Here is a 13,976-nt window from a genome sequence, read left to right on the forward strand (position 1 = left end):
GATTTAACATAATCACGAATATAATTTTTTTAGCTACTTTTCGGACGAAAATGCCAAAATCATCTGAAGGGCAATTTAGTCAAATTGTGTCTGCCATACATGCACACCTGCACACTCTTATGTCACACCTACACCAAATCTTCAAAGAACTTATAGCATCAGTAGTGGCAGACATCCGCCATTGCGTTGACTCCCATGGACGTCCGCGCGGAATTCCTGTTTATTGCATTAAATGTTTTTTTCCCGGTTCCTATAAATACATCCCGTTGAACTTTACTTCATTCGCACCACTTGTATTAACAAGTTTTTCTCTCTCTAAATTTCTTTTATATATCCGTAATGGCCGGTATTGGTACTGGTAGTGGTAGTGGTGGTGATGGGCATTATGAACACATGATGCGGCTGATTCACGCACGTATGCGGGATGCCGTGGAGAGGGAGGAACAAGCGGCCTATGCGCCGGCGGTGCCTCGACCCATCCACCGTCGCACTATGGTACCCCGAGACCACCTCGCTGCCCACCGTAGGTTGTACGCGGATTACTTTACGCCGGAGCCACGGTTTGGGGAGAACCTATTCCGGCGACGGTTTAGGATGCATCGTCCGCTCTTTCTGCGTATCGTGGGCGCTTTGGAGCGTCGATACGGGTATTTCAGGGTGCGGGAGGATGCGGCTGGTAAACCCGGACACACGCCGATTCAGAAGTGCACTGCTGCAATCAGGCAGCTGGCATACGGAGGCGCGGCCGACATGTTCGACAAGTACCTCCACATCGGCGAGACGACTGCCCGAGAGTGCCTGAAGTATTTTTGTCAGGACATTAGAGAGATATTCGAGGATAGGTATCTTCGGAAGCCTACCCCCGAAGATTGTCAAGCTATGTTGGATATGCACGGGAATCAGCACAGGTTCCCGGGGATGTTAGGCAGCATAGATTGTATGCACTGGGAGTGGAAGAACTGCCCCGCTGCCTGGAAAGGGATGTACACTACTGGTTTCAAGGCCAAGAATCCCACGATGTTCCTTGAGGGGTAGCTGACTACCGTTTGTGGATTTGGCATGCCTATTTTGGAGTAGCCGGGTCGAACAACGACATCAACGTCCTCCAGTCGTCACCCCTTTTCAACGACTAGTGCATGGGCGTCGGTCCGACCGTCAACTTCATCGCCAACGGCAACCAGTGCAATATGGGCTATTATTTGGCGGATGGGATATACCCGATATGCCCCGTCTTTGTGAAGACGATCAGGTGCCCAGCAGATGAAAAGAAGATATACTTTGCGCAACGTCAGGAGGCAGCGCGCAAGGATGTGGTGCGGGCATTTGGTGTGCTCCAGGCTCGATGGGCGGCAGTGAAGGGTCCAACACGGCTATGGTACATTGACAACATCGTCGACATCATGTACGCATGTATTATCATGCACAACATGATTGTCGAAGATGAAGGTCCAGCACTAACTGATTGGGCCAATGATGATGATGATGCTGATGCTGCGGGTCCAAGCCACGGCGTGGCCACCAGCAATGTACACATGGGGATACCCCATGACGAAGTCGATCGAGTCTGTGCATTTGCCGACATGCGCCAAAAATAAGCCCATGTTCGACTCCAGAAAGATATTATTGAAGAAGTATGACAGCGGAGGGGTCGTCGTTGAAATGTATTTTTTTTTAATTTGGTGAAATGTACTTTTCTTTTTTGAATGGAATTTTTTCCCTATTTGTGTCGAAATTTTATTTCCGTAAATTGTTTAATTCCGGAAATTGTTTAATATGTGAATTTGTGAATTTTTTTTATTGTGGGAATTCCGCAGGGGAATTCCGCCATTGTGCAGTGGGAAGTCCGTATGACGTGGCAGTGCAGTGGGAAGTCTGTATGACGTGGCAGGAGGTGTTTTTGGGAATTTCGCGTGGAATTCCGCGGGGAATTTCGCGCCACTGCTGATGCTCTTATTTTTCTATTTATTAGTAAAGTTATTATATTTTTTATTGCAAAAATACCGTCTCAACAAAAATAATAGCCGCATATAAAATCAAGGGATATTGGTCTCTAAAATTATGTATTTTGCTCAAATTTAGGTATTTTCCATGAACTTTAAAATTGGTCTAAAAATATCATAAACTTTACATTTTGTTTGTTACTTCCTATGTCGGACCATCAACATATCCAACCAACTTCCAGGCATTTTTTTATCATACTTGACACTATTAAATCAACGTGATTTTCTACATAGATTTTTATCCTACTTGTCACGACCTTAAAAAGTAATGTAAAATATTATAAAATTTCACGATTGCCACGTATAATAAGATTTTTGCCGAAGATTTCTTATTTAGGCTGCCATGGGAAATAACAAACAAAATATAAAGTTTGTGATTTTTAGACCAATTTTAAAGTTCATGAAAAATACCAAAATTTGAGCAAAGTTCATAATTTTAAAAACCAATATACCTGAAATCAATATCAACTCCCTAGTTTAATAGATCATTGAAAAATCTAAATAGTTATCATTTTAACTATTTTTATAGTAATAGTATTTCATAAATTGCTAAGTGCAACAGAATGAAACTTCACAAGTATAATATTCTTAGAAAGAAAATAACTTTTTGAATTAAAACGTCAATTTAATAATAAAAAAAACGCCTTTATTTGAACGAAATTACACGTGTCGACACGTGAGATAGACAGATTAAGCTATATTGTTATGAATGACTCTTTATTTTCTCGCGTCGTCCTCATGATAACTCGGCTGCCATTGTTAATTAAATTTCTTCTTCTTCTTCTTCTACAATTTCAAAATTCAAGCCCCCCTTCCCATTCAACTTCCGACGATTTACTCTCAAAAATATTAATTTGGTGAGGGCCGAAGATAGTTTCCAGAAATTTCAAACATTTGAACAGTAGATATTTGAAAAAATTAAAAAATGGCTGCAGGTTTACAAACTGTTTGCAATGGCCTTCGATTGTGGGTTAACGGTCTGTCCTTGATCAATACATAAAAATTGATTTACTTGCTCAATCATCCTAAGCTGAATAGCAAAATTGTTAGAAAGGAGTGACAAAAATGCCTTGGCATGAGGGTGTTTTAGTCCGAAAAACCTCATTCGTGATTATATTAAACGTTAAGGTCATATGAGAATAATTTTTTAGGGGTTTGTGGTGCCAGAATCCTAAATGTTACGAACTAATTGGGCAGTTCACTCTAACAAATTTCAAACGTTATAATAACATCTGATATGTAATCAACTTACCCCAAGGATCAAATCCCACTACTGTCGTGTAGTTGCAACACCTCTCAGGCACAAGTGTGAGGTCTTGGGAGGTGGACTTCCGACAGGCAGTGGGTTAGGCCATCCCCTTAGCAGTGTGTATCCTGATTTAACCTCACTCACAATACTGTCGGATCGAGACTGGGGGCCTTAGAGTTGAGATTTCAAACTTTTTTTTTATGAACTTACCCCATAGTTTGTAACGATCACCTAATTAATTGAAACAAAAATAATGCGGGCACACACTACACACACATGTGCGAAGTACAATTCAGTGAAAGAACAAAAAGTGTTAGCTAGTGAAAACATGAATAGATAGATACCCTTTCCTTAAATTGACAAAGTGTCACTCCCTATATACATGGAATCCATCTGTATCACAAAAATATACCTATTTCATTGGAGTAATTGCTCTGTAGCTTTATTTGCTTGAAAGCTCGGTGCAACATGAGCTGTTGATGATAATAATAACCGAAATTATTACAATATGATGGAAGCTATTGCGAAAGCAACTTGTTTGAACCTATTCTTAGCAAAAAAATGACAACAAGATAAAGTTTGGTTGATTGTGGTTATTTTCAACTTGGATGATCATTTTTCTGCCACATATACTATTTTCTTCTAATTCCCACATTCATGATAATTTTTATTTGATGTTAAAGGCACTATTTTTAGCCTCGCGCTAAGTGGTAGGCTTTACTTTGATGAGTTGATCGAATGAATCAACAATATAATGGTAAACTTTTGAGTGGTGAGTCAGTTCGATAAATGAAATATACTAGTATAAGAATTTACTAAGGGTAAATTATTGGAAAAATCATAAATTTAGTTAAATTCTAGTACGTTCGTGTGAACTTTCGGTGAACAATTATGATCACCAATATTTGACTTTTTTAATCAAATGACGTTGTTTTTAGTATGGACGATATTGTTTAATTCACTGACGATGACGCACATGTATATACTCACTCCGTCCCATCATAAGTGAGATGTATTTCTTTTTGGACCATCCCACTATAAGTGGATATTTCCTTTTATTGCAAAAAACAAATAATACTTTGTCTCTCTTATTTTATCATCTTGCCTATTTTTTTCTCACTATTTTTTTTCTCACTCCTATTTTATTCTACCTCCATTTTAACCACTAAATATCACTATCTAAAAACAGGGGTGAGATCCCCTGCTGTGTTTAAAAACACAGCACCAAATGCTGTGCTATGAAACGCACAAATTTAGGAATAAAACGGCACATTCTCTCCACTTTCTCAATCTTTTAATATTTTATTCTTATTTTTATATTTTTAAATTATGAAGACAATGAATGAGTTGAAAGTATATTACCATGCGTGAATACGGAGTATAATATTGCTAAAAAATGTCAGTACTACTATATTAATTTGTTAAATCGGAAAATATTAATGGTAGGTATCCTTTTTGAAATAAAATATTTAAAAATAATAACTATAATTAATAGTGTTTAAAATTGAATGCCCAAATTAAATGTTAATCAAATTATCAAATACTATAAAATAATTATTAACGAAAGGAAATATGAAGGATAGAAAATGATATGCTATGCCCTTTATGTGAACAACTTATGTGAGTACCATCCTCGTTTAACACATTTTACATTTTTAGCATTGTTTGTTTTGTTTTATAGTTTGATTATAATACATTTAAAATTTAAATGTTATAGGCCACAATCCTCGTTCGACGCATTTTTAGCGTTATTCAATTTATTTTATAAAATTCATAAAAGTTCGATTTGTAGTTTTATTTTTTATTTGAGAAAACGAAAAATTCGCAACTTTGACTTTTATAAATTTTATAAGATTAAAAATACCAATAAAATTTTTAAAAATGTATTAAATCAAACTATAAAGCAAAACGAACAACACTAAAAATGTGTTGAACGGGGGTGGTGCTCTCATAAGTTGTCCACATAAGTTGCGTATCATGTCATTTTCTACCCTTCATATTTCCTTTCGTTGTTAATTATTTTATAGTATTTGATAATTTGATTAATATTTAATTGAGGAATTCAATTTTAAACGGTATTCATTATAGTTACTATTATTTTAAATATTTTATTTTAAAAAGGATACCTACAATTAATATTTTCAGATTTTACAAATCTTTCAGTAACTGAACGAAATAAAAAAATTAAGATACTACACTTACATTTTTTAGCTAAATTTATTCACTACTTACTCATGCTAATACTTTCAATGCATTGTCTTCATAATTTAAAAATATAAAAATAAGAATAAAATATTAAAAGATCCAGAAAGTGGAGAGAAGCAGCCGTTTTATTCCTAAATTTGTGCGTTTCATAGCACAACATTTGGTGCTGTGTTTTTAAACACAGCAGGGGATCTCACCCCCTAAAAACATGGCAAAAAATAAATGCATCACTTATGATGGGACAGAAAGAGTACAATTTTCGGCTACCATATAATTTCACCAATTTTTTGCTAATGATTAGGAACAAATTCCGAAATTCATGATTTTTTGGTAATTTAATCAACTCAAAAGCATGCATGCAAATTTCATGTAACTAAAATTAGATAAGTATTATTGATTCTGTCGCTAAATCTAAGTAACACATTTTCATTTTTTGGAATGTAATGATACTACGAATCTATCACTTATCTACTATTTCATTTATTATTTTATTTTATTTTTCATTTTACTCATAAAACAGTGCAAGAACTGAACATTATAGTTATAGGTAAATTTATTTATGCTCAACTCCACAAAATTAGTGTAAAAGAAATAGAAATCCACATAGGAGGGAGTACTACTTAGGCAATCAGGCCAGAGTGTGTTGGAATTTCCCTGACGTGTCATGAATCCATTTACTAAAGCAATGAAAATTTCAACAATATCCAAATTGGTTAACCAATGAACCGATCAATTATAAGATATCGATTTGATTCCAATTCTGTCTTACTCGGTTAATTGACATTTTAGTCCGGTTAGAACCTTAGTAATTGAGGTGGAAAATTGGATCGTAATGCGGTGCTACCCAAAAATTGGATTCCAACTAATGACTGCTCTTTCGTTTAACAGTATTTCTTTCCTCTCTAATTTATTCTAAAATGTTGGCAAATTATAAAATGTAGGTAGTCTGAATTTACCCAGAGCTTTCATGTATGCATGCGTATGAGACTACCTGCCTTTGGTTTCTCTCCTTTACCTTGTTGAGTGTTAGTACATTTTTTATTCTGGTAAATTTATTTTCTTTTGGATAAATATCAAATTTTATGTCCCGCCATTTGTGATTTTCTGCATCAGGAAGATGATACGTCGCCTTTGTGTCGTTTACTCGCCATTTAATTAATTAATTTATTTACAAATTAAAAATTGGAACTCCCGATTTATATATCGGTGAAGCATCTGATTAATGACGAAAATTGGAATGCACGATGATGAGCCGTTAAACCTCCGCAGATCTAGACGCCACGTGTAAATGAAGGGACCCGCCTATAACTGCCATGTGGTTATCTCCTTCTTTCTTCTTCTCCCTCGTTTCACACACTCACACACCAGATTATGTTGATTTCAATTTTGACATGCCACATCACCATCAACTCACCCTTCTCTGCCTCTCTCAATAGGATTATATGAAGCAATGAAAACGAGAAACCAAAAGAAACGAAATCGAAAAGCCAACATCACCATCACCTACTTGCATGTGAACTCACTCCTTTTCCTTTAAATCACATTCATTTCCAACCCAAATTAATCTCCAAACTAAACATCTCTCCCTCCTGAATAAATAATAATACATGGCTGGAAACGAGTGGATAAACGGTTATTTGGAGGCGATATTGGACAGCGGCGCCAAGCCTTCCCTCCGCGAAAAACACACTTTCAATCCAACCAAATACTTCGTCGAGGAAGTCGTCACCGGCGTCGACGAGACCGACCTCCACCGCACATGGATCAAAGTCGTCGCCACCAGGAACACCAGAGACCGGAGCTCTCGCCTCGAGAATATGTGCTGGCGTATTTGGCACCTCGCCCGCAAGAAGAAACAGGTCTTCTCTGTTTCTACACTCATCATTTCTTCTATTTCTGCTTAATTGTCGAATTCTGAGTAGGATTTTTGTTTCAAATATTTTCTGTTGCCTTTTGGCCCCTTTCTTTAATTTGATTGATGAACACCATTAGTACTATGTTAACACTTGCAAAAAAGTGTTTTTTTGTCAAATACTGTTTGTTCTCTTGCACCTTTTTCTGCTTCCTCACAGTTTTATTCTATAATAGTCACATAGCTCCATTTCAAAGACGCTTTCTTATACTCCCTCCGTCCCAAGGAAGATGACCTCTTCCTTGGGCGGCACGAGAATTTATGCAACTTTATTTTGCGTGTGGAGTGGAGAGAGTAAAGCAAGAGAGAGAGAATAAAGTAGAGAGAAAGGGGTTTTCATTTACAGTAATGAGTCATCTTTGTTGGAACAAACCAAAAAGGAAAGTGGATTATCTTTAATGGGACGGTAGGAGTACTACTAGTACTATATTTTACTTAAAATAACTCAGTTTTATTAGTCAATTGAGTTGGTTGCTAAATCTAACTGAACAACTAAGCCTAAAAATCTTATGTAGCCCTTCTTTTATTAAGGTGTCTTTGTGACTCAAATGTATGCATCTTTGATGAGTTTGTCTTCGAAATCCTATTCTGGCCTGCATTTTTATGTTGGTTTAGTAGTAATTAATTGCAATTGCGTGGTGTCCAGAGACATGGTCGTGGCTTTAACATTTGTGTTTGGTTTGGTAGTTGGAATGGGAGGATGTGCAACGGGTAGCGCACAGGAAGTTGGAAAGAGAACAAGGTCGCAAGGATGTAACGGATGACATGTCCGAAGATCTTTCTGAAGGTGAGAAAGGAGACATTATAGAAGCAGTTAAACCGGACAGTCCCAGGAAATGCTTGGATCGGAACTTCTCAAACGTGGAAGTATGGTCCGAAAGTAACAAGGAGAAGAAGCTTTATATTGTTCTCATAAGGTGCAACTATCTTGTTTTCCGAAAATTCATTACACCAGTATTTTGCTAACATATTCTTTATGCTGATTTTATATATTGATTGTGTATTATAATGTCTGATTGTGTTTCTCGTCTTGGTTAGTCTACATGGACTTATCCGTGGTGACAATATGGAACTTGGTCGGGATTCTGATACCGGTGGTCAGGTAGTATGGTCACATATTATACAACCAATAACCTTCTCTTCTGGTGGTTTAGACTAACAAGTTTTGTTCGATGATAGATAAAATATGTTGTGGAACTTGCTCGAGCACTTGCTAAGATGCCCGGTGTGTATAGAGTAGATCTCTTCACCAGGCAAGTATTGTCTTCAGAGGTAGATTGGAGTTACAGTGAGCCAACAGAAATGCTAAGTGCCGGCCCTGAGGATGCCAACCTTGGAGAGAGCAGCGGTGCTTATATCGTGAGGATACCATTCGGGACCAGGGACAAGTATCTGAGAAAAGAGTTGTTGTGGCCTCATGTCCCAGAGTTTGTTGACGGAGCACTTGCTCACATTCTCAATATGTCTAAAGCTTTGGGAGACCAAATTGGTGGAGGGCAGCCGGTGTGGCCGTATGTGATCCACGGTCATTATGCGGATGCAGGGGATAGTGCTGCTCTCCTTTCGGGCGCCTTAAATGTTCCGATGGTTTTGACAGGGCACTCACTTGGTAGAAACAAGCTAGAACAGCTGCTTAAGCAAGGAAGGCAATCAAAAGAGGATATTAATTCAACGTACAGGATTATGAGGAGGATCGAAGCAGAAGAGCTTTCTTTAGATGCTGCGGAGCTGGTTATCACAAGTACTAAGCAGGAGATCGAGGAACAGTGGGGGCTGTATGATGGTTTTGATGTAAGACTTGAGAAAGTTTTGAGGGCTCGAATGAGGCGTGGAGTTAATTGTCACGGTCGTTTCATGCCTCGAATGGCGGTAAGCATAATATGTAGACCTTTATTGATTTTTAAGATTGAATCAAGAGCTCAAATCATTATTACTTGCAGGTTATTCCTCCCGGGATGGACTTCAGCAATGTTGTGGTTCAAGAAGATATTGCTGAAGGTGATGGCGACATTGCGGCACTAACAAATGAAGCTTCATCGCCAAAAGCAGTACCTCTTATATGGACAGAAGTAAGCATCATATCTATGTTTTCTCTTATTTACCATCAGAATAATGCACTCCAGTCGACGTATCATACCAAATTCTTTTTACTGGGCTTCCTTAGGTGATGCGTTTCCTGACCAATCCACACAAGCCGATGATTCTAGCACTATCACGTCCTGATCCAAAAAAGAACATAACAACTCTTGTGAAAGCCTTTGGAGAATGTAAACCATTACGAGAGCTTGCTAATCTTGTAAGCCGGCTGACACTGTTTGTTATGAATCTATGCACAAAATAGGCTCATGACTAATATCATTGCAGACTCTTATAATGGGAAACAGGGACGATATAGATGAAATGTCCGGAGGAAATTCTAGCGTGCTCATTACTGTATTGAAGCTAATAGATAAGTATGACCTTTATGGGCAAGTGGCTTTCCCTAAGCATCACAAGCAAAGCGATGTTCCAGAAATATACCGCCTAGCTGGCAAAACAAAGGTTTGTTTGAAACTTCAGTTACCAGATTTTAGTACACAAATATTCTATGATCCTTTCTCATTATCTGTTGAATATGAATGCCACAGGGAGTCTTCATAAATCCAGCTTTTATTGAGCCATTTGGACTCACACTAATCGAGGTTCGTTTTTAGTTGTACAGCTGATATATGATATGATAAGGTAGATATGGTCTGTGAATTTTTAGTTCGGAATTACAGGCTGCTGCTCATGGACTTCCGATGGTGGCAACAAAAAATGGTGGACCGGTGGATATCCATCAGGTAATAAAGCTGCTGACATTTCCTAATTATGCATTGTAATCTGATATCTTCGGATGTTAATTAACACAATATTATACATACAATTATAGATATCTACATTATGAGGTGTTTTGTTTAGTGATGCAGTCGTTTTTATAATATAGGCACTACATAACGGACTACTCGTAGATCCTCATGATCAGGACGCGATTGCTGACGCACTTCTTAAGTTAGTGGCCGAGAAGAACTTGTGGCACGAATGCAGAAAGAACGGCCTAAAGAACATTCATCTTTTCTCGTGGCCAGAACATTGCCGAACATACTTGACAAGGGTGGCAGCGTGTCGGATGAGGCACCCGCAGTGGCAGACTGACACTCCAGCAGATGAACATGCTGCTGAGTACTCCTTAAACGACTCACTCAAAGACGTTATGGATATGTCGTTGAGGTTGTCTATAGATGGTGACAAAACCTCGTTGGACGATTCACTTGATATGTCTGCTTCTGGCGACAACCAAGTGCAAGACCAAGTCAAGAAGCTCTTGAGCAAAATGAACAAACCGGAGCCAGGGGCACAAGATTCTGATGCTGATAGGAAATTGGGTGATGTGCCAAGCAAGTACCCAATGCTGAGGAAACGACGTAGGCTAATAGTTTTAGCAGTCGACTGCTATGATAGCAATGGAGCGCCTGAAAAGAAAATGATTAATCTGATCAAGGAGATCGCAAAGGCATTCAAATTGGATGCACAATTTGCAAGACAATCGGGGTTTGCATTGTCGACAGCTATGCCAATGTCAGAGCTGGCCGAGTTTTTGAAGTCGGGAAATATCAAACTAACGGATTTTGATGCTTTGATATGTAGTAGTGGTAGTGAAGTGTATTATCCAGGCACTTACACAGAGGAGGGAGGAAAGCCATGTCCTGATCCTGATTATGCGACACATATTGAATATCGATGGGGTTCAGATGGTTTGAAGAAGACCATTTGGAAGCTAATGAACACAACAGAAGGATTTAAATCTAGTCATCCTTCTGGTGTTGTTGAACATGATTTGAAATCGAGCAATTCCCATTGCCTTTCGTACGTTATAAAGGATCTCAGTAAGGTCTGTCCTACAAAACATGATATCTTAATCAATTAAAACGTTATGGATGAGAGTTGAACTTAAGTTTGATTATACTACTTGTTTGGAACAGGCCAGAAAAGTCGACGATTTGAGACAAAAGCTTCGGATGAGGGGCCTGCGTTGCCACTTGATGTATTGCAGAAATTCCACAAGAATGCAAGTCGTCCCTCTTCTTGCATCGCGATCACAGGCTCTCAGGTATTCTAACCAGTTAGATAATAGCATCGTTATTTTCCTTTCCACTTGAGTCTCACTAATTCTGAATTAGAAGATGGTTTTAACAAGTTTTCGTGATATTTTCTTGTTGCGTGATATACTTGAGATAAAGCATTTGGTTCCTTGTGTTTATAGCCGGCTATAGATGATGTTAAAGAGCTTATTTTGTTGTTGAATAGGTATCTGTTTGTGCGTTGGCGACTAAATGTGGCGAACATGTGTGTGGTTCTTGGAGAAACTGGGGACACGGATCATGAGGAAATGATATCCGGAACGCACAAGACTCTGATCATGAAAGACGTTGTGGGAAAAGGATCGGAGGAGCTGCTGAGAACGCCGGGAAGCTACCTAAGAGACGATATAGTCCCAGAAGACAACCCGCTGATCGCGTATATCAAAGGAGGGGCTGCAGCACGGGAGATATTTGATACATTAAGGCAGCTCTTCAAAACAGCAGTGTGAGAAACACTTACCATCTCTGTATTTTGCTTGCCAACTTATTTGTATTTTAGTAGATCTAGGTTAAGACACTGCCATGCCCATGAACAGACTGTATTATTATTAACTTCAAAAATTATAAATAATCTTAACCAATTTATTGACCCTGTCGTGAATTTCATGTACTATGGAATCTCCTCACATTCATAAAATACATTTTAAAATGTCACAATATTGCAATCTTTAAACAAGGAAATGTAATTGTTCTATACGTACGTAGCTCTAAATATTGCTATAGTCATCAGTTTCAATGACTTCACCATCTATCTTCTCTGATTGTGAATTAAAAATTGGGAATTGTTGGTAGAGATAGAGATTGGAGTGTGTATTACTGTTATAAGCATGCAATTAAACACATTCGTAGCGATATAAATATTGTCCCTTTTATTCACAACAATAAAGCAAGCAGAGTGAAATATGAGCTAAAATCGCAATTCACATGTATTTTACATTTCCCAATATGAGATTTATTAGTGAAATCAAACATGAGACATGAATGTTAATGGGAGATTAATTCAACAGCAATTGCAATAAGGGAGCTTTCCTCTTCCGCTTCCACAGCAGCCATTGGGGCATCTAAACGGAGGCTCATTTTCCATCATAGCAATATTTTCTTTCTCAGCTGCAAAAAACCAAATAGTAAATGTTTTACTCCTTTAATTACCCCAGTACGAAAATTTATAAATACAAATTTACTCATTAGATAAAGAGTAAATGATAAAAATATGAAATACAAAAAACATTAACCGAGAAACATTGCGAGAATCTTGTAGAATATTTGGAATTTATTTTTATTTTAAGTATAAATAAATAATTAACTTAAAGATCAATTATAAAATTCCAGGGGATAATTCCATGAGAGTCTAACTTAAAATAAATAGCATGTGGAACAGTCAAAAATAAATGTTCCGTTATTGAAAATTTTGATTAGGAAAAAACGTAACTTTCATTACCTAACTTAAAGGAGTTATTGACTTTAGACAAAAACGTTGATAAAAGTCATTGAGTTTGAATTTAACATATATACTGCTTACCTCACAAGGAAGATGACCCCTTCCTTGGGCGACACGAGAATTTATGCAATTTTATTTTGTATATGAAATGCAGAGAGTAAAGTTATTTCTATTTTTAATAATGAGTCATCTTAGTTGAGACAAATCAAAAAGAAAAAACGATAATCTTCAATGATATGGAGGAAGTGCATCCAATTCACTAAATACTTTTCTCTCTCTCTTAATTTTCTTTCTTTTTTTCATATTTTTAGCAACGAGAAAAATCCATGGTAATCCCTATGATGTGTCTGAGACTTGTTATCAAACGTGCATATCAATCCATTATTTCGCTATATATATTTGCAAAATAAGATATATATTTAATTAGGATTGATTATGATTATAAATATAGATATTTAATTAGGATTAATTAGGATTGATATTTAACACAAGAGAAATGATATGCTACATACCTTATGTGAGCATCACTCTCGTTTAACGCATTTTTAACGTTATTCGTTTCGATTTATATATTTAGTTTGATTCCAATGCATTAAAAAATGGTGGAATTTTCAATTTCACAAAATTCATATAAATCAAAGCTCGATTGGCTCATTTATCTATAAATTCAAAAAAATTAATAAACTAACAAATTAAGCTTTGATTTTTATGAATTTTGTGAAATTAAAAATTTCAGTAACATTTTTTAATGTATTAGAATCAAGCTAAATATATAAATCGAAACGAACAACGTTAAAAATGCATTAAACGGGAGTGGTGCTCATATAAGGTATGTAGCATATCATTTCTCTTTAATACAATTCTTTCTTCACTCATATGCTTTATTATGACTTTCTGACTTTATTATGTTTCCGTTTAACTTTTTAATTAAATGTGATCAAAGAAATATCTTTCTTATAGCGGGACGATGCGAGTAATAAATAGGTATTCTCTTGTCCAGAAAAAAACAATG

The 13,976-nt window shown here is 37.0% G+C and overlaps 1 protein-coding gene across 1 annotated transcript; it reads left to right on the forward strand.

The window, feature by feature from the left end:
* Window positions 1-6,811: 6,811 nt before the first annotated feature.
* LOC121799662 (probable sucrose-phosphate synthase 2) lies at window positions 6,812-12,127 on the forward strand. Its single transcript, XM_042199095.1, has 12 exons — window positions 6,812-7,313; window positions 8,054-8,283; window positions 8,405-8,468; window positions 8,546-9,235; window positions 9,307-9,435; window positions 9,531-9,662; window positions 9,731-9,907; window positions 9,994-10,047; window positions 10,126-10,188; window positions 10,332-11,276; window positions 11,368-11,495; window positions 11,693-12,127. Exons 1-12 carry the CDS (start codon window positions 7,062-7,064, stop codon window positions 11,973-11,975), a joined length of 3,147 nt encoding a protein of 1,048 aa, XP_042055029.1. The 5' UTR covers window positions 6,812-7,061; the 3' UTR covers window positions 11,976-12,127.
* Window positions 12,128-13,976: the final 1,849 nt, after the last annotated feature.

Source organism: Salvia splendens, chromosome 4 (assembly GCF_004379255.2).
Source record: "Salvia splendens isolate huo1 chromosome 4, SspV2, whole genome shotgun sequence".
Taxonomy (NCBI): domain Eukaryota; kingdom Viridiplantae; phylum Streptophyta; class Magnoliopsida; order Lamiales; family Lamiaceae; genus Salvia; species Salvia splendens.